At 37.8% G+C, this 22,143-nt stretch overlaps 2 protein-coding genes across 6 annotated transcripts in view; one reads left to right on the top strand and one right to left on the bottom strand.

Annotated features, from left to right (window-relative positions):
* cep89 (centrosomal protein 89) overlaps positions 1 to 22,143 on the top strand; it is a 42,441-nt gene that overhangs the window by 13,133 nt on the left and 7,165 nt on the right. For all 5 annotated transcript variants that reach the window (XM_016666693.1, XM_016666695.1, XM_016666694.1 and 2 more), the window contains exon 17: positions 18,961 to 19,109. In XM_016666693.1, the coding sequence (XP_016522179.1) occupies positions 18,961 to 19,109 (149 nt within the window). The remainder of the gene's footprint in view (positions 1 to 18,960; positions 19,110 to 22,143) is intronic.
* Positions 2,829 to 18,962, bottom strand: LOC103131490 (E3 ubiquitin-protein ligase RNF182). The gene is made up of 2 exons (XM_007543144.2): positions 18,814 to 18,962; positions 2,829 to 6,023 (listed from the first exon to the last, which is right to left on the bottom strand). Exons 1-2 carry the CDS (start codon positions 18,875 to 18,877, stop codon positions 5,278 to 5,280), a joined length of 810 nt encoding a protein of 269 aa, XP_007543206.1. The 5' UTR covers positions 18,878 to 18,962; the 3' UTR covers positions 2,829 to 5,277.

The following is a 22,143-nucleotide window of genomic DNA, read 5'->3' on the forward strand; positions in this document are numbered from 1 at the left end:
TTTTAATCTGTAGAAGAAGAATCTGAAGAGTGACATCAGCAGTTACAGTTAACTGCTAAGTAAGGCAGCTATAGCACAGCCCAACACACTGGTGTCGTGTGATCAAAAGAACGTGACTTAATTGGATAAAAGTCACTCGAGCAGATCTAGTGGTGATTCCCCAGGTGACTTTTTTGCTGCCGAATTTAAAGTAAAAAAACAAATGCGCAGGATAAAAAGTCAGCATTATGAATTTAGTGTCTAAAAAGAATGGATTCTACTGAGACTTTTTACTCATGAGCGAAGCAAAGCTGCAGTCTGAGAATCACGGCGATTTGGCTCCCTCATCTGAACTGATGAGTGAACAGATGGTGGCAGCAGCTGGATGAATTCAGAAGTGTTCAGGGACATTCTCTCAGGTCAAATCAGCTCCTCTAATCATAGCGAGCAGACATCCTGCAACAAATGCTTTCTGTTCAAGCAAAGCTCTTATCTGTGGCTGTTCCGAGCTCTGAGGGCGTTTTGGTTGCTGAAAGAGAGACTGAAGACGCATATAAATCTCAGCTGAACGCAGGTGATTTAAAGCATTTTAAATTTCCAGCACTTGTTTTTCAGTCTGCTGAATGTTCCTACACATACGTGAAGTTATATCTAGAGGAGCTACAGCATCACATTAATAGCATAACATTTAAATTAAAAGGGATTTTCACCTTTTTTCCACTGATGGTTTAATCTCAAATACACATCCTGTAGCAAAATACATAGATCTTTATTCTATTGTATACATATTTTGTCCCATGTATTCGTTCCCTTGGTCCAGACGATAAAAAAAAAATATGACAAGCTAATCTTTTGTCACTTCTGCTAAATCTGGTAAGAAGAATTTTGTTAATAGTAATACAGATTGATAGAACTTCTGGCTACATATCATTCAGGATATAAAAGCACTTGATATAGAGGGCTTTTCCTGTTAGCCTCAATATGCTAGGAGCCATATTTATCCTTTCACCACATACACTGATGGATGGTGAAGGAAATAAAATCTTCAAAGCAGTGCAGTGGTTGTTAGGGAGTGATGCCAGCAAAAAGCCTTTTCTCTCTTTCCATAATACATTTCATTTATTTATTTTTTATTTTACCAGGATAAAATCCTACTTATTCAAGGGAGTCCTGACAGCAACAAATACATCAGATTTACAAATGTAGCCATTCATAGTTTGCTAAACTCTACTAGGATTTTCACTGGAATTAATTACTCTTGTCCACCAGACACCAAAGATCACACTCTCTCCTCAGCCACACTGTCCAGAAACAAATGATGATATATCAGACATCACAGCCATGAACATTTCTCAGAAAAATCAGATACAGTATTAACATAGTCCAGCTACTGACCGTACTGACCGTACTTGGTCGGTTGTGCAAGCCTCCCTTCTGTAAAGTGCCGAACCTCCTCGTCCTCGGTATGGAATTAATCTAAAAGTGAAACTTAATGTTTCAGTTTTTGCCTTTGGCTTCCATTTTTTTCTCTCACACTGAAATACTGACAAAACTGTTCTCAGATATTCTTTACCTGGTATCAACCTATTAGCCTCACACCAGCTCATGAATTGTGAGTTATTTGGTGCCATAAAGAGAAAGCAGATTGTGACTAAATTATTCATGTGCGATTAATATTCATGCTGGTCCATCTCCTAGAAACACCTGAAAATCTTGCATATTTTATGAAGTCAAGTTTGAATGACCCATGCAGTTCCTGACCCAGATTTACATTTTTTTTTTTAGAAAATCAAAAGAGTCCTTTATTCCATCTTTTCTATCTTGTGAAATTTTAATTTAACTTCTATGTTTTTAATTTAGTTAGCTCTACCTTCTCCCAGTTCTCTCAGTACAGACTGCAGAAATACACCACTCAGTCAGAAACAACCAGAAGGAGGGTCTTAGTGCTGTCAATCACTCTCATGCTCACACTCTCCCCCTTCTTGGTGTGTTCACCACAACATATCTTGACACGAATGCTAATGCTTGTTAGCATGACCACCAATGATGGCGGATAAATGGTTTTCCTGGAACGGTAAATTGTTTCTCTGCCATTAGCACATTTAGCATCATTGATCAACAGTGCTAGCAGCACAGGGAGGAAGTGAAGGAGATTGATCTTTTCACAGATTATCTGAGTCATATTACACTGTCACGACATGATGGCAGTTTTAACAAATTTGGAAAGAAAACATATTTTATGCAAAAGTTACATACTGCAGCTTTAAATAACGAATGTGAGTGAAACCCTGTATTTAAAAAATTATTCCTCCTGGAGAGGTTTTTAAAAGGTGCTAACAATTAGCTTTTCCCTCATCATGATGTCCTGACAACTCTCTGTTAGCTTTAGCAGCTAACAGACTTGCAAAATTCACAATTATTTAACAATTAATCCAATGGACTAAATATGTTATTACGATTCAGAGTGAAAATTCATGACTCTTGAAATATTGTATCCTCCAAGTCTTCCTGTGTGATTGTTAGATTTATCTCTAGTATAATATAATAATAATTGTGATTTAATTTTTTATTCTCATTTAGTAGTCAGACTTCATGAACAACATAGCTGGCTTTGTAGTAAAATACCTACAATTACAAGACAACTGGTCTGTTTTTTTTTTTTTTTTAACGTTTTGCTCCCTAAAAATAATTTTGATTGATTTTTGAAGTATGACCTGAGTGTGTTGGTGTCTCTTCAAGCCTGATTTAATGGAGTGTGGCTGATCCACTCATGACGATAATTTTGGTTCTCGTTTGCATTCAGTCTGACTGATGTGCGAAGCAGTAGGTAGAGTCAAAGACATGCTTTATATAGAAAATAATTCCCCGTTTATTTCATCTTCTTATGGCAACTGTGTATAATTGTGTGGTATTAAGCAAACAGTGTACAAACAAGGGGAAACTTTGGAGAGGGCATTGACACAGGCAGAAAAGTGTGATTGAAAGAGGTGAAGAACATTTAAGAAAGAAAAACTTTAGGCTTTGGAGTTCAGATGGTTGTTACTGTGAGAACATCAACATGGTCAAATTTGAAGCTGATTTGTGGCAGTCAAACCGAAACATAAAGGAATTTCCAGAATTTTTATTAGACCAAAAGCCTTTCTGAAAACCCATCCTAAATGGCTGCATTTGCTCTCCGATGACAAATAGTTTCAAATTGCAAAATTATTACTGGAATTTTATCATTAAATGCATAAAACAAGTCATTCCAAAGCCCTCAGTCATCGACACACACAAAAGAAGTTAAATTGACTCTGGCTGTGTAAAAGCCTGAAGGATGGAGTTTGTCATATTATTTGGCACAGTCTTGGCTCTGAACACACAAACGCTTTGTGCGTCTATGAAACCCGTACAATTCAAACCACCTTGTTTGTGAACAGCAGTGCAGCTCACATATCAGAATTATTATTAGAAAGTTAAACAGTTTTTAGCTTTCTCTGAGGTGCTGCTGGAAATATCAGACTTTTCTGCATCAGTCCACAATGTCTTGCATACAAATTTGACACAAGAACAACAACAAAAAAATAGACGGAGTTATTAAAAAAAAACACCTTTTGGAAAATCATTCAATCCTAAACATACAAATTGTAACTCCAGACTTGTATCTGATTGGAAAGTATATGATTTACATTAAATAAACTTATAGCTTATGTAGTCTTATAACTGTATGCAAACCTTAGAACTAGAAATGACCTGATATGAAAATTTGGGCCAATATCAATATCTGATATTAAAATTTCTGTTATGGCAATCACCGATATTTACCGATATTATAGATGTTTTCTTTAACCTTTATGAGACGACCACCATGATATTGCGTCTCAGCTTCAGTTAAACAAAATGAATAACATTGGCTAGTACCATTGTTGGAACAGATATAGCAGAACCATCGGGGGTTGGAATGTACCAATCATTTATATCATTTATACAAGATAAGTTTGGAAAATTAAACTTTTTCTGGTTGTGCTGCAGGGGAGTTACCGCATATGTAACTCCCCTTTTTTCACAGGATTTGATTTCCTATACAGTCTTCCTTATCTCACTTTGCTGCATAATAAGTAAATATGTTCTCTAATTTCAATGTATGTCTCATAAAAGGACTCATACTTCTTAAAGTTTTTCCACATTTTTCCAAGGTACGAAAACAAACCGCAATGTACTTCATTTGCATTTTGTGTTATATAGACCAACATCAAGTTGACCATGTTTGTGCAGTGGAAGGAAAAAATACATGCTTATCAAAATCTTTTCAAAACTTTTTCTATTCACCCCCTCTGGCAATGGTTGTTGTTGGAATTAAAGCTGCAAGTGCTTTCCACATCAGGACACTTATTTTTTTTTACATATTCTACTTTGCAAAATAGCTCAAGCTAAGTCAGATTAGACATAGTGTGTCTGTGAGTCGATCATTTTAACAAATGGACATGCTTAAATTGATTCTATAATTGCAATTCTGACTGTAAGTTAAGTGTTCTCATCCTTCTAAAAGGTGAAACTGTGACCCAGTCTCAAGTCTTTTGTGGCCTCTTAGCGGGTTTTCTTTTAGGATTACACTGCATTTACTGTAACTTCGTTCTCATATCAACCATTGAACAATTTGCTGGTACCAAATGAGGAAAGGCATCCCCACAGCATGATGTTTCATGTTTGGTTAGTTTTTCTTCACTCATGATGTTTTGCATAACCAGAAAGTTTAATGTTTGTTTCAATGAGGAATGTCCATCATGCCCTAATTTATCTTGGTATATTTTAGATTACATATATGTAACCTAAAATTACCCTAAGATATATTGAAGTTTGTTGAAGCATGACAAAATGAGACGAACTCAGTTAGTATCAATACTTTCGCAATGTATGGTTATGTCATTTCCTCCTAAATCTGCTTGTGTGAAATATCGAGTGCTTGCTCTAAAAGGCTGTAAGACCAGCTCATAGTCACAACACGGAACAACTCAGGCACATACACAGAGACGTACATCACAGGACTGTAGGTGTACTGCAGGCTCCAGTCGCAGACTGAGCTTGTCAGTGATTCTGTTCCTCTTGACCAAACTGATATTGAAGCAGTAGGCGTGAAGAAAGCAGAGCACATCACTAAAGATAGGTTTCTGTTTCTTTCTGCGTGGTCCTTTATATGCATGAGGACAGCTGCGTGCTAGGAGAGCTATTAAGCCCCATGAAGAGGATGATATCACCCTAGCTTTCTTACTTCTGGAGCTTACTTTATCTTTATCCCTCGGTTCACTGGTTTCCATACTCTCAGCCCCGGGCAAAGCAGTCACACATGCCCTGACACAGGCACTGACAAAACCCATACACTAGGCAAACTGTCAGACTCGATGGCACTAAGCTAACACATACGATTCCTAGAGTCACTCTCTGGATCACTAACAAATAGATTCCTAAGGGCAACGAACCAAAGTATAAGAAACCAAGCAGCCACACCAGGATACGTGGGACGTGATTGCAGAGCTTCGAAAGCGCATCATGATCTGTGGGTCCGTTGGAACCGATTGACACAGAGTCCAGGCTCTGGTCGGCGTAAATATCCGAGCTGCCGTTGTGGCTCGGAGAGTGCTGCAAGTCCCTCTGAACCTCCATGATGGTGATGACCAGGCAGTTTGAGGAGTCATGGGACGGACTGGTGGAGGACAAATTCTTTGGCGTCAAGACCACCTCCCTCTTCTTGTCCAAACTGCAGAACTTTTCTCGTGTTGTCAGGTGGGACATGATGTTGACGTCATCAGGCAGGGCGGAGACCTGGTACTCAGTGATTTCAGTTTGGTGTCGGCAGAAGGGGCAGGGGACGCAGCCCGCTCCGTCGGTGACGTCCAGAATCTTAACGAGGCATCGAGAGCACACCCGATGTAGGCAGTCCAGGATCTTAGGCTTCCTGTTGTTGGCATTGTAGCGCTGGTAGCAGATTTTACACTCTAATTCCTCTAGGGGAGGACAGGGCTTCTCTGCTGAAGTAGTCGGAGGACTGCTCATCTTCAAGTCATGTTCTGGGGGACACATATGGGAACAGATTGAAAAGAGAGTATTAGATTTAGAAATGGTTATGTTTAGCTGAAAGGGGGAGTCAGCGAGACGTAGGGGAACAGACAGAAGCAAGAGGATGCTTTAGTTCCCAGCGTGAAAAGGTCAGGGGTTTGCCATCTTCTCTGACTGCTCTGACTGTGTGTACCTGCTGGTGATGAATGATTTATGGCCTGGGAATTAGATCAGGGTGTCATCCCTGTGCCCTTTGTGGCAAAGCAAAACCCAGTGGTGATATTGATCTGTGGGGAAAGGTGATAGAAGGTTTTACTTCTTTAACATTTTCTCTCAGTTCTTGACTGGACTACAGAGTTAAAGCAGTTGTTAGGTCATAGAGGTCTTTGCTTTATTTCCACTTCTTCTGCAAATTAATTTTGCCTTCATTTGAATATAAACTGTTTGAATATAGTTTATATATTCAATATAAATTATCACTATTCAACCAAATAGCTGCTTTACTTTGGATTGATCCGTCTTTGCTAGATTGAATATTGGATACAATTAGAAGCCATTTGGTTGTAGCTCTTTGAAGGACAACTGGTGCCCTATCATTTAAAAAGAGGTAAATCGTGATTCCATAGTAACAAAATGTTACTTGTTTGTAGTGATTTAAGATCTGCTGTTTTCTTGGGAACAGCTTCCTTCAAGGTCCACTTATCAAGTTTTATGTAACATGTAGTTCTTTCTAAGGAACAAGATTCAACCTTTTATCAGACTATTAAGGCCTGGGCTCTTAAGACTGTTATTATGGCATTTTAATACGGCAATATGTAGAGTTTAATCTTTAGGGATGCTTTGTACTTCAGCTGGTATCTATTGGCCTCCTTCCAGTTCGAGAACCTGAAAGTAAAAGAATACTACCAATATTGTTAGTTTATAATTAACAATATTATGGTAGATAAGATATGATAACAAGCATGATAATAAAACTTACATGTTGTTTAATCTTTGGGTTCCTGAAGACTACACTGTGTTTTGATAAAAATGAGATGAAAAGCTACTCAGTCAGTTTTGCATTAGTATTGTCCTGCTGATAATGACTTTCCAGAATAATTGAAAGTGATCTCATATAAAATTCATTTTCATTTTCCATTTGATTTGAAAAGCTTTCAATTTGGACACAAAACTTGTTACTTCAGTTCTGTCCTTTGAGTAGGTAAGAAAACAGTTCAAGTTTCACCTCCTACTAGCACTCAGATTCTTTTATCCATTAAGATATGGGAATATAAAAATAATGTCATGACTCACTCAAAGAACCTTAAATTTCTTTTTTATTATTGCTTTAAAAGATCAGAAAAAGAAGGCTTTGTTAGTCCAAAGGATAAAAGTTTGAGATTAATTGTTGCAGCTCTGGTCAAAGACCCTCTGATGGGTCAGGGCTAGCTTATACTCGGCCTTCGATGTGCTCACAGACAGCTGAAGACAACACTGACTTGTAGTTTCTGTGTGCAAACTAAGTGGCCTGGGGGAGGCCGCAGCTGTCGGGACGTGCTTTGTTTATAATCCTGCTTCAGACGAAACTAACCCACCACCCTCCTCACCCCAACACACACATTTCCTAGCAGAATGTCACGATCAGTGCTCATCATTTCCAGTCGTAGCTGATTATTGGGCTGATTTATTGATGTATTATGAATATTTATGTCTGTTGTATGTATATACGTCTATAGAGTTTATTTTAGTTACCGATTAATCTTTTGATTATTGTGACAATTAAGCTGATACAAAAATGTGGCACATTCTACATTTTGCATTTAACCACTTAAGCCTTATTTATCCAATATTAGAGATGCATTAAAAGATGCAAATAAAACTGATAATTTAATTCATTTTTTAAATTAGAATATATATATATACATAACATAGCATTCTGTTAGTGTACGTTTGATCATTTGTAGCAAATGATCCATATGCAGCTAAAAAAAAAACACTTCTAGCATCAACATGTGACAAGTTCAGCCCTTTCTTTTAAGATCAATATAGTGCAGGATTGATCTGTTGAGCTTTTTTTTTTTATTTTGATTAACTTGCTCATAATTGGATAGCAAAATGTGCTTAATATGAGACTTTATTTCAGAGAACTACTGCTCTGTGTGTAATGTTCTTTTAGCTAATGGCATTTTTTGAGTAAGTATGCTCTGGTTAATGATTAATCAATTACTAAATTAGTTGACAATCATTTCACTAATGAATTAATCCTGATTAACGCGATTAGTCGTTTCAGCCCTGTTGGTCTTTGTATGTTTTAAACTAAATTAACTCTCATATCCATATTTATCCCTTTGATGTATCTTTCTGGATTAAGTTAATCCAAAAACCATATGTTTAACCCTTTCTGAAGCTGTACATGCAATAAACTATGAGCATAAATCCATTACAACAACAAACTCAGCGATGTGCCAGTCATCTTAGGGTCTTTGCATTCTGCCATTCAGTTTGACAGCCATTGACTCACAGCCCAGATTGCCAGTCAGACTGTTTGTGTACTTGGTCTCCTGAGCCTGTTTTGAGGGCAACATAATATCATTTCAATTCAAGCACCAGTCACAGCTCCCAGACTTCAGTTTGCAAGAAATGTATACTTCTTGTATACTTCTTCTTGTTCTTCTTCTTCGTCTTCGTCGTCTTCTTCTTCGTCTTCTTCTTCGTCTTCTTCGTCGTCTTCGTCTTCTTCTTCGTCGTCTTCTTCTTCAATTTGAGGAATTTATTATTAGTATCTCCAAAGTGTTGGTACGTACATCTTGTGTGTTTAGTACAATCAATTCTTCTTCTATTATTCATTTCCTAAAGGATGGTGCAGTACTTCTGTGCATTCTGTAATGTATTCTCCGAAAGTGGCAATCAGCAAGGGAAGTACAGTCTTTGTGGCTAATTAAAAATGAATTAGTAAAGGTTAACAGGGTTTGTCGGAACTGCTGAAAAGGGCTCTGATTTATCTTTTTGAATGTGTTTGGTCCTGCATATTGCCTATTTTCTAACACCTATTTTAATGCAATAGCCCGTCCTCTTCCAATCACGGAGAAGCAATGTAAAGAAAGGCTGTCATGCATTCATTCATAATCATAAAATATACACTGAATAGATGAAGGCTGGCAAAAGTCCAACAGGCTCCTCTTTGACTTGCTGACTGTTAAATATTTCAGCAACAGGTCTGTTGCGTTAAAAAGCCCCCTGAAACATGTCAGACAGAAGAAACTGCTTGTGCTGTCCCAAGGACAAAACTCAGGGCTCCTTATATCAAGGCAAATGTTGAACGGAAAAAAAAACACGGTTCAGAGCTTCCTTCAGATAACATCATTTCTTATGCGTCTGGACTAATTTAGGGATCTAATTATTGTGACACACAGATCCACAAGGGCTTTCAGCCTCTGTAGCTGGCAGCGAAAAATATGGATGCTGCAAATACAAAGCGCTGAAAGAGATTTCCTTCACGGCACTCAGCAGCTGCTTTTCCATTACAAATGTGCACAAAATGTTATGGATATTCCGCTAATGTGGAAAAAACACAATTTTGCAATTAAAATCACGTGAATACGTGTGTTCACACGACCCCTCGTTAAAAAAATCACCCTCTTACATTACGTCCTCCTCATTAATCTCAGGAACTGCATTTACACTAACTCTGTTTCTATAGTTTTGTATCTAAGTGGATTATGGATCAAATCAGAGCCATGTTTCTATTTCATGTTTTGTAAAGCCAATAATGTTTGTATCCCCAGGTTTAATCTGGTATCAGGGTGTTTTTTTGGTTAGGAATACACATTAACAACACGTTTTTACATTAGCATACAAGAACTACATGAGCTAAAATACTAAATTAAACTCTGTGTTATTGTTTGGGATCAGACTGTAAAGTTAGAAAAGCAAAGCATGCACTAAAATGTGAGAAATTACAAAAATGTTGAAATTTTTTTGGAGTATGTATGTCTGCCCTGGGATTTTTTTCGAAGATGAAATTCTTCCAATTGCCTTTGTCTTGGTTGTCAGCCCTTCATCCACCAATCCCCAAGATACACACACATACACATCTTTTATCTGCCTCTTATCTGTGCCGATCGCTATGGAAAGTGTTGACCTTTGCTGTCAGAATATCCTCTATGTGAATCACCTCAGAATTGATCAGAAGACGCTGATATTGCTGTTGTCAGAATATTCAAACTAATTCAGAGCCCAAACAGACGTCAACGTTATTAAAATCAATAACACATATAAAACGCAGTAGCTTTAAAGTGCAGGAAAATAAAACATTATAACAAATTATTACACAGTGTCAATGTCCCACCTAACTCAGTCACTGTTGACTTCTAGATACTGAATGAGGACGTATAAAAACTGGGAGATTTCCCAGTTTGTGCATAAAATGTTTCTTTTTTTATTTATTTTTTTTGTAGTTTTAGCATTCCATGTTTTATGGAAACACAACTGAATGTGTGTGCTGTTAGGCCAAAAGTGTCATGTCCTGGGATTTGATTATTGTTTTGTGTTCCTTTCCTTGATTAGGCCAGCATTCACTCCCTCAGTATTTATACACCTCTTCTCCTTCGAACTCCACTCATGACAAATCAGGTATTTTTAGTTTTTCCAGCGTGTCAGGATTATGCCTATCAATGCATATTTCATGAGCAGCCTAAGCAGCAATGCATGTGACCTATAACTGGGTATGTAGCTTCCTGCCAGCTGATGCAGGTGGGACAGGATGGCATAAGGCAGAGAGAAGGGAAAAAAAACCCAAAACAAAACAACCAGAACATGGATTGCTCTGATCTCAACATAAGGACTAGAGTTGTCAAGGGGAAAATATCTTTTTAAAAAGCTTTGCAGTCTGCAGAAGCTGATCTTTCTACAGTTTTAGAAACAGTTTTATTTCCTCTGCAGCTATTTAAAAGCCGTATGAGTTACCAGCTATGGAAGGAGCATCTTTATTCGCTTGCGTAAACACAGCCGCAACCAAGCTATCTACTGCTGAAGATTTTGTGACTAATTTATACAAAATCTAGAATAAAAAGCAGCCACATCAAAGTTTCAAACTCTTTTATGTCCTCATCAAAATGCAGCTCACAAGCGAAACGACTTATTGGTTGAACTGGCTGCTCACTGACAGAAAATAACTCTGTTCTGCAGCAAGGGATCATGATTCCATGCCAAGTAAAATATTTTTTGCTTCAGCAAAGTACAGATGATCATTTTAGGTGCAATAACATCAAATTCTAAAACTGGGGAATATGTTTTCGCCATGTTACACATCATATTTTAAAAAGCATCATCTCAGCAGGACTGTGTCCAGGCAGGACTTTGTGTGTTTGCTCTAATTGCATTTCACCCGCAGTGCATAAACATGCTGCAGGTTAATTAGTGTGTGTAGGTTGACCTGAGCGGTGACCTCATGTAGATGCTTGTGACTCTCAGCTTTCCACTGGTCGCACAGCCGCTTTGCAAAACTATTTATACCGCTTGAACTTTTTCAACAGCTTTGTCATGTTAATAATACAAACTTTGTTGTATATTATGGGTATTTTAAGTGATGGGCATGTGACAAATTAAATATGTGATTCTGAAGCATTCTCAGCATGACAACATGGTTTTAAAAAATACTGAATGTGAGCAAAATGCAACAAGTGTAGGTCTTTTGTTGGGTTAGGTTGCAGAAAATGAAGGGAATCTTGCAGATTCCCTTTCAAGTTGATAGAAGTTTCCTATCAACTTTGCTGTTTTTCTATTTAAAAAAGAAGCTGCCTGCTTTATTCTGATACCTCTATTTTATTTTTTCTTTTACCTTTATTTAACCAGGAAAGTCCCACTGAGATTAAAAATCTCTTTTTCAACAATTCCAAGTAGATACACAATTAAAATGCCATACAAATAATGTTTAAAAACTGTCACAATTTGAAGAATTCCTCTCTAAAGTCTTAAAAATGTTCAATGAAATAAGTTCAGCTAATTTTCTGTCTTTTTGCAACATGTTCCATGTAAACAGAGCTGAGTAAACAAATTCTCTTTTTATTCCCAATTCTGTTTGGGAAAGTGGGACAGAGCAAGAAATGATCGCTTGAACACAAAAAACAACATCCAGTCCAACAAGCGGCATCGTGAATATCAAGAGAAAAAAAAAATCTGGACTTTATGTGAGGCAGCAAGAAGAACCATTGTTGGGAGAAAGCTGTAAGTTATGTTTACAGTTTGCCAGGAAGCATGTAGGAGACTGATATTGAACTTTTTGGAGCAAGTAACAATGTACCCACCCTAATAAAAGCATCTGTGTGATGAACCAGAGTGGTGGCAGTATTATGCTTCATTCCTGTTCAGCAGAAACAAGGGTCAGAGTTCATATGAAGATGGGTGGAGCTAAATACGGGGGCAATCTTGGAGGAAAACCTGTTGGAGACGACTAAAGACTTGACTTCCAGCAGGACAAAAACTCTAAACATTCAACCAGCGCTGATATAAAATCATTTAGATCAAACAATATTCATATGGTAGAATGGCCTAGTCAAAGTAAAGACCCAAATCAAATTGAGAATCTGTGGTAAGACCTGAAAACTGATGTTGACGTGCTCTGCATCGGCACATCCATCTGTATCACAGAACAAAATGGCAAAAACAGGTTAATAGTTTTTTTTCTTTTATATCTCCCATAGTTTGTCAGATTTTAAGTATTTGGTTTTTTTATATACATGTCTGCCTTATTTTCATGTTCAGACCCTAAAAAGCCCCATTAAAATCCAATTATTACAAAGGAATCCGTTTGCTCTGTCACTCTGTCTGCTTTCCAACACTTTACAAACCAGCTCAGTCAGTTGAAGTCCTGCGTTTCCTACCAGCTTCTTCCTCCTCCACGCAGTGAACTGGTCCCTCCTCTGTTTGATGCACTGAGACGGATGTTGCAGTTGCCTAATTAGAGCCGAAAAGGTTAATCTGTTTATACATGCGCGGACGGACGCTTTATAGCTTGTTGAATAGAGTTATTGCCTCAGGGGCTTTAAGTAGCATTTGATTTTGTGAATTAATGGAACGGATCAAGGGACATGATGTTGTTACTGAGATTGCGAGGTGTTAATTAAAATAACAGCAAGCCGGTCAGGTGGGAGGAGAGTGTTTACAATGCAGTGTTTGGCTCTGCTCTGCAGCAAGAGCGTGAAAGTTGCTGCCTGCAGCATGAGGCAGATACAACACTGGTGCTCATTCAGAGAAATGTAAATCCTTTTCAGAATGTTAGCACGCGCTAACATGACCCTTAATCTGATAGTTATTGGTCAGATTAAAAGCATGGCATATGAAGGTTTTTCTTTCAAAACAAGAGACTTGATTCCAATATTTTCAGGTAAAACAATTAGTTCACTTCTAGCTGGGATTTTTCAGAATCAAAGTCAAGACCGATAGCGAATCTCATTCCCAGCATTCTGCATTATGTCTGCTGCTGCACAGACATCTGACTGCTATCAGCCCCGCTGATCAGCTTCCAACAAGGTTTATTATGATCATGTGGAAGATATTAGTTCTTAAAATGTTAAGAGTCAGACATGGTTTAGTTATTTGTTATGAGCAGAGGTAGTTCTATTCTACATCTTATTGAATTTAGTTCAATTTAATGGATTAGGATATTGCACATTAATGGACGTTACTGCAATTCATGGTAGCATAAATATGTAGGAATTAGCACAATAGTTGCACCTCATTCTTTGTCCTAAGACAAGAAAGCAGAAAAAACAAAACAGCTCACTACTATTTTTGGCAGATTTAAAGTTTGCCTCAGCAGAAATCTCCCCTGAACGTATTCATTTAGACAAACATGAAGTAAGACCTCTGGAAGTTCGAGGCCAGAAATTTACAGAATATTATAAAGTTTTTATGAATCTCAAATTGTGTTTTTAAACTTTTTTTTCAGTCTACACTACAGTGCCTATAAAATATACTAATAATGTTTTTTTTGTTGTTGCTTTTAGAAAGCAATCATGATCAACAAAAAGTGATAAAAAAAAAACATTGTCAAAGAAAAAACTAATTTCTACAACTGGTTGACAAATACAGATATTGAACAAAAAATAAATGATTGCATAAATATTCACACCCTTAGAGTCAGCGTTTAGTAGATGTACATGTGGCTGCAATCACAGCACTGAGTGTGGAAAGATTCGATATTCACCGACTTTAAGGGGATGAATATTTTTGCATTTACTCAAAAACAAACTCAAAACATCTTATTTCTGAAAGCAATTAATACCCTGATCTCTCACATGCACTGATTATATTATGGTATATGTGTACATATCTACCTAAATATATATATGATTGTAAATATCACCAATTTATGTTTAAATGGTGTATATTTATTGCATTGTTTGCACTATTTTTCGAGTTGGGTTTTAATCTCATTGTATACGTGTACAGTGACAAAAACAACAAATTCTAATTCTAATTTAATGTTCAATATCTACAGTGGCCATTGTTACAGAAATCAATGTTCAATTTTGTTGATCATGATTGATTTGTACAAGCAATAAATAATGGCACATCATCCAAGTATGCACATCATTTATGGTAAAGGTGATCAAACACAGTAATCAAATACAGATGGATCTTGTTTCTGTCCTTTGATTATGTGTAATGCTAACACATTGTAGGATGCTCCGAGGGTCTAATAAAGGATCTGAAAACTCCACGGTCCTTTGCATCATCAGAATTTCAGTGGATAAAACCGTTGTTAAAATCAACTATTGCATCTGTAATTAGTATTCTCGTTGCCTTGTTGCGAAGGCGAGCGCCCCCTTGGGCTAAATCTGGCAGGGACAGCTGGATGTTTGGCAGCTTACAGAGCAGGCTAAATGTCACCGCGTCAGCTGGCCAGATGCTGGCGCCCTCACGCCTCCCCGTGCACCCCGAGACATTTGGATTCTCTGGCTGCAAGCTCTGGACCCAGACAGCACCATTTGCATTCATCGCTTGGCACAGGAGGGAATTAACAGGGAATAACTGCCTTGCAGAGGGACATTTAATAGTCAATGGTTTAATTTGTTCCTAGTTATTCTTTTCTTTTTGCTTTCATTCCATCCCACTTCAGATCCACCTCTGCTTGTCTTTGCTCTACGATGTTTCATTTTCTTATTTGGTCTTTGCATGTCTGCTTCACTCACCAGAGCATTTGTCCTGAATTTATGCAATCTCATCTTAGTCAAATCATGGCGATTTGTGTGGCAAAGCTTAACCTGGAGTAGGCTGACTGAAAATCACAGCTCGAAACTTATTGCTTGAAACTGTTGCACGGTAGCTTGCTAGCAGAAGGATAAACGTTGCGACAAAATGCAAATGTCAGCGAAACATCTGAACAGAATTAAAACCTGCCAGCCAGCGATGCACCAAGATTTGCAACTCGCACGGAAGGAGACATTTTGTGACAGGATGGAAAATGGAATAATCTGGTTTGTGTCAGTTTGTCACAACATTTCCACCGGAGTGAGGTGACACGTTATGGGGTAAAATGAGATGCTTCCTACCTGAAGAACTTGTAGAGAATTATGCTGTAGAGTAAATGGACAGTGTTTGGACATATATGTATATTTGTTTTTCTTCATTTCAACACAAAAAGGATTAGAAAAGCAAGCCATATTCTCTATGCAGTTATGCAGACTTTGTGTTTATATTGGTAGTTTTTATTTCTACTCATTTTTGATATGAAAAAAAATCTATCAGCAGTTTGTCAAAAATGTTTCATGGCCAACAATAATGCACCAACGCTTACAGCGATACGCATACTAATTGCCAATTCTTAAGCAGAAGACGTTAGGCTGTTTACATTTCAGTTTATCACAAAAAAGGGAAAAATTGTGATGTTTTCAGTCAATTTTAATTTGTTAAAAGAAAAGTCTGGTTCTGTCAGATTTATCTGGAGCCTTTCAAAAATATCCATAAGCCTCTATGTCCCTGTCATATCACAAGCATAAACTTAAGTATATTTTTTATCAGGGTCCGCCAACACAAACTAAAAAAATAATAATTGTGACGTGGAAGGAAAACGATACACGGTTTTTGAAAAAACATTGTAAAAACCTGAAAAGTGTTGTGTGTATTTGGAGTTTTGCCTCCATATGCTGATACACCTAAATAAAATTCTTGGCAACAAGTTGTCTTCTGAAGTAAAAAGCTGGAGAAGCTGAGTATGTAGAGCAGTGTAGGTAGGTTTCTGCACAATGCATGGCTAGCTTTAGTTTGAGCTAAAAGTCACATCTGTCTCATTAAATGAAATATAATATCACAAGTCTGTCGGATGAGTAAATTCTATGTTTGCATGAAGGGAATGAGAGGAATACATTATGAAAGTATGTTTACCCTCAATATCAAGATATTCTGAGGAGAAGAACAATGCTAAGGTTGACTCAAAGAGAGTACATACATTTTAATTTGACAAAGGTTTCAGACATCAAGTTGTAACGTATTTCTACTGAATTTTTAACAATCTTAGTGGCTTTAATCCCATATCACCTCTTTATCTTATAAAACCCTTTATGATGCATTAAACAACTAATCTCAACAAATAAGATGACAGGCATAGAGAGTCTGGTATTTATAACTAGCTAATGTCTACAGCAGTCCAGATAGCTATTCATGGTGTACAGTGATTTTAGGAAGATGAACATGAATGAGTATCTTCAAGGTCTGTTTTGTACCTTTCTCAGTGCTGCTACACTTGCTATAGAGTTCACCTGTGTGTAATTTATTGTAGGTATAAACGAAAGCCAGAGAATCCCACTGAACTAACAGAACAACTTTCCATCAGTCAAATCCAAATTGATGTAGATTTTAGACAGACTGGCAGGTTGTGATTATGATTGTCGTCTGTTTCAGTGAAACGGGTGACAAAGTTTCACTGAAACTTTGACGAGAGTCGAGACCAAGCAACACAGCAGGTCAGGAGTAAAGTTATGGAGAAGTTTTAAAACAGGCTTAGGTTATAGAACAATATCTAGGTTGTAAGCCTGTTCAATAGCTCAGAGTCATCCATCACCTGGAAATGGAAAGAGTATGGCAGAACTACAAAGAACTACAAAGAAAAAAAGCTACTGGAGAAATAAAGCAAGAAGAAGTCACTTTGGAGTGAACAACAAGGTGTGGACCAATGCAGCAGTTTTGTCTGCTTGTAAAATGTTATGTGGGATGGAGAGCTAACACTAAACATCATTCTTTGAAACATAGAAGCGGAAGCATCATGCTGTGGGCCTGCATTCTTTACTAGGGAACAGAGGAAGTTGGTCAGAGCTGATTTGAAGATTAGTGGAGCTAAACATAACTGAACCATGGGAGAAAACAGACGCAGCTCCTAAACATACAGCCAGAGTTCACATGTTGGAATGGCCCAGTCAAAGTTCAGACCTAAAAATGACTACTCACATATATTTTTTCTATGTAACCTCAGCTAATTTCCAAAGAAACATTGGCAAAAAGTTCAGACTTAGAAATTCCAGATTGCAGCGAAACGTGGTTTCAACAAATTATTCTTTCAGATCGGGTGAACAAAAATGCACACCACACTTTTCAGATTTCCCTACTCTAATCTTATTTGGACTATGTATTGTATTCTTTTATTTCAAATTCAACATGATTTATTTTAGTCAGTGACAAAAAAAGAAAAAAACAAAAACTGAAAGTTTGAGGTTGTAGAGTAGAGAAATTAGAAAAAAGGAGCATGTATATACGTATATTTCAAGATGATTTAAAAGCACGCTTAAAAGAGAGTATTTTTGTGGTATGATGCCACACAATAGCTTTATAAATCAGGAATACTGCCCAAATGGGAAAAACAAAACAAAGCATCCTCTCCAATTTCTCAAAGGGGACAGCTTGTTATAAACCCCAGCAGTTTATGGTTTACTGTCACCGCTTCGAAGAAGCCTGAACAGAAAGAGTGCAGCACTGAAATTAAAGGAGCAGCAACAAGTTTCTCTTTCTTTTTTTTCCGCCCTTGAGAGAAAAACACTGTAAGATTAATATAATAAGTTCAACTTGTTTACTTTGCTCCCCTGTCTTTTCTCGGTCTTTGTGCAAACAACAGACAGGAGCATTCAGGGGTGAAATTTGCTCGTGGCAAATGCTCGAATTATTACATCAGAGAGCTTCTCTCTCATCTTTCTTTACTGTCTCTGGTTTACGATAAAGCGATTATGCAGTTTTGGAAGCACAATCAATGTCAGTTGGCAAATTTAAATTCATATTAATTAAATTCATATTAATACGAAAAAGCTCTTCATGTTGCTGCTTTTGTGCAAAAGTGTCACAATCATCATTGGAAATTTTTCAAATTCAGACATTATGTGCAGACGTGGAGGAATGTTTATTTTATGCTTTAACTAGGAGATGGTGTGACACACATGCACACACACACACACAAAAATATAAAATATTTTTCAGCTCTTGTCCGTTTTTCTTATTTCTCTGAGGTCTCACCTATTTGCTCCTCAGTCAGTGTTTTTCATTAGTGGAGCTTCTTATTCCACTTGTATGAGTGTGTGCTGCACTACCAGCAACAGTTCAGAACTGTCAGCAGCAAAACAGCTTCTAATCTGTACACACAGCCGCCTTTAATCTGAACCTACCAGCTAAATGCTGCCTAACACACGCATCCAGACACACACACACTTCAGACGAAAAGAACATGCAGGAAAAGTCCCAATGTTTCTCACAACAACAACATGTCGCATGGGGGGCGGACGGGGAATCTACAGATTGCAGTTTGTGCTTGCGTGCGTGTGTGTTGCTGTTACTCCTCACCTTGTCCCAGTGTATGTGACACCCCCTCCTCCACTCCACTTGTCTCTGCTGCGCTGTCCTTCATCTAAGTCCACCTTCTTCATAGCAACACTCCTCATATCATTCCTTTTTGCATGTGTGTGTGTGCGCGCGCGTGTGCGTGTGCAGGTATACCGGAGGCAGGCGTCAACCAGGCTGGCAGCGTTGGAGGAGGCTGCGGAGGGGAGGACGGCTTCTTACAAGAGGGAGATCCTTCACCTGCAGAAGCTGCTGAGAGAAAGACAGGAGGCTGAGGAAAAACTGCTGCAGTCGAAACGGTAGGAGGGGGGGGCGAGAAGAGAAGAGAGAGAGGGAGAGAGAGGGGGAGAGAGGAGGACGGGGGAGGATAGTGAGATAATGTATGAATGAGAGGAGGGGATACGATAAGATGAAAGACAACTGTGTGTGTAGAAAGAAAAAGGTGTAAGAAAACAACATTGACTCAGTTTTGCAATCTTATAGTCTGATTTGGCTTATTAAAGCTGCATTATACAGCTTTTGTAAAGAATATGCTTTTACATACGTGTTAAAAGTTGACAATTTGTTATGAGACACATTATCTGTGAAAAGATCGATCTCCTCCACCTGCTCCCTGAGCTACTGTCGCTGTCTGAAGAAATGAACCACTCCCAATCAAAGACGACCAAGCGGATCCAGGAGGAGGGTCCTAGCGCTGTCAGTCATCCTCATGTACTCACTGCTAACTGTGCTAATGGCAGACAAACAACTTACAGTTACAGGAAAACTGTTTATCTGCCGTAAGAAACAGCTTAGCAAGATAAATAAGCTTGTTTTAAGTCAATAATTAAAATTTTAAAATAATTTTAAAAAGTACTAGTTCCACTGACAGACTTTGTCACATGTAAAAAAAATCTTCTTTTTCTGTTTTAAGGGGAAAATAAAATCTGCAGTATTGTTTATTTAGAACAAGCATATTTCTCTTGCTGAATTTTTACGTTTTTTTGTCTTAATTCAAGTGTACTAAAATATTTACACGAGAAACTAGACAAGAATTCATGGACAAAAAAATTGTGTTTTTGCAGTGTGTTAAACATTTTGGGGTTACGTTCCAGGAAGTGAAAAAGAAATCTTATATAGGGAGGGACTATATGTCATGTTATTTGAAGATATAAAAAGCAGCAGCAGAAATATAATGATTATATACAATTCAATGGAGAGACGTTGGAGACAAAATGACCCACAGGAGGAGGAAGGATTATTCTCACCACGCTGACGGCTTTTTGTTTTTCTTTTTCTCGCAAGTGTCTTTCAAAAATCATCTCCAGAAAGGAGAGTGAAACCCCAGAGACTTCCCCATCACATGTTGAATCCTGCTTTCAGGTTCACTGCTGTTGCCACACCAAAATGTGATGCAGCGTGTCAGGAAGTTTCTCAATAGCATCAAGATAAAAAGCAGTGAAGATGCTGCGGCGTTATTATGGGATGCCACCAGGGACATTAGCATCCCGCAAGTTGTGACAAGCATCAGTCTGCCGAGCGAAGTGCAGGAACTTCAGGTGAGATTCTTGGGCATTTTCGCAAATCGGGGCCCTCGGGGCAGTCACCCCCAAACTGGAGCAGTGGCTAAAACAGATCCCAGGAATAACATCAGACATCTCAGTCCAGAAATGTGCAGTTCTAAGCACAGCTAAGATACTGCGCAGAACCCTCAAGCATATAAAATCATATTTATTTTTGGTCAGTATCGATAACAATGCCATTTAAAATAATTGTTCTATAAGTTTGGAAAGACAGGGCATCTCATTGCAACTTGAAGAACCGTGAACTGCTTTCAACATAACAGTTTCCTGTTATCTTTCTGTTTATTTTCTTTAATGTAGGATGTTATATAAAACATAAAGGTCAAATAAATTCTGGGACATAGTGTTCTTCAACTGTTCCTCAATAGAAAAGCAAAGTGATATTAAAATGTAAAATATTCTGAAGCACAAATCAACCTGAATTACAAAATAAAGGAACTAGATATAAATTAAAAAGGATTAAGTAAGAAAATTATGAATTGTCTCGACTTATTATAAACAAGACACAAAACAAATGTGCTCATATTTTAGTGCAGCTAGAGTAGGATTTCATAGATTCCAATAAAATTAGACAGAATATGTACAATAAACGTCACTTTGCATATCAATTCACAGTTTAAATTCTGGTTGTTGCTCAGGGGGGCAGACACGACCGCAAAGCAAATCTTTCATATTATTTGTTTTCTTGTGAAATTTCAAAAGTAATAACATAAAGAATCATTTTTCAGCTTTGCATTGTTTTCTGTTTTGATATTGACTCTGAAGGATAAACTTAATTAATCATACAGCCCTAATGGCTGGATAGGTGGATGTGATAAGACATCCCAGCAAAGCTGCAGCAAATGATGCTCAAATCTTAATATACCACCGTGTTCACAGACAGGTTTCGGCTTCATCTGGATTATATATTGTCTTTTCTCCAAATATGACTTTCTCAGCACTTTGGAGTGACATGTGGCCAATAAAAGGAGCAGCAATGGTCTTTGTGGCGAGCATTAGCTTTAATATTGCTATTTTTCAGCCATAAATAAAGAACAGATTTGTTTCTTCCAAATAAATCTTAAATACTACATCATTGAACGAAAGGGTTTGAAAATGAGTCTGTTAATTAAACCTGCATCATCAGTACTATTTTATTGAATTTTCTTGCTTTTTTTTTTTAAGCCAATTGGTGAAACTGGCTAAATATAGCACCTTTCTAATAATCAGGTTGCTGCATTAAAAAAAAAAAAAATTCTCAACACTTCCCCTCTCTCTCTCTCTCCCACCGTGGGTCGGTCTGTTTTTAGATCCGTCTCCGGGCCTGATGCCCGCTGCTATCAAATGAAAGCAAGCTAATCAAATTGTGAAGAGTCGGCCCTGTTCTGCCTGGAGGGCATCTTAATGACGAATCACACACATTATCAGACACATCTCTAACCAGAGCGCCTTTACCCGATCTCAGGAAGGTCGTTCGTTCTTTTAATTCAGCCTCGCTTGCTTTGTAATTTATGAAGTAAAGTTGTACTATCGACGCTATTCATTGGATGGAAAAGGCAGCTGTGTTTTAGTAAACACACAGGACGAGATCCTATCACTTGTGATTAAGCCTCTCTTATCACTGGCTGCCAGTCAGTTTGGTAATCGATTTGTAAGATCGGTATGATCACCCATGTGCTCTGCATGGTTTGTTTCTGACACGCATGGCTGAGTAGTCGACCTTTTCAGGATAAATCCGACTAATCAGGGATAAATAATATTAATTCCTTCTTTTTGTATGGGAGGCTTAAAC

Source organism: Poecilia formosa, unplaced genomic scaffold (assembly GCF_000485575.1).
Source record: "Poecilia formosa unplaced genomic scaffold, Poecilia_formosa-5.1.2 Scaffold775, whole genome shotgun sequence".
Taxonomy (NCBI): Eukaryota; Metazoa; Chordata; class Actinopteri; order Cyprinodontiformes; family Poeciliidae; genus Poecilia; species Poecilia formosa.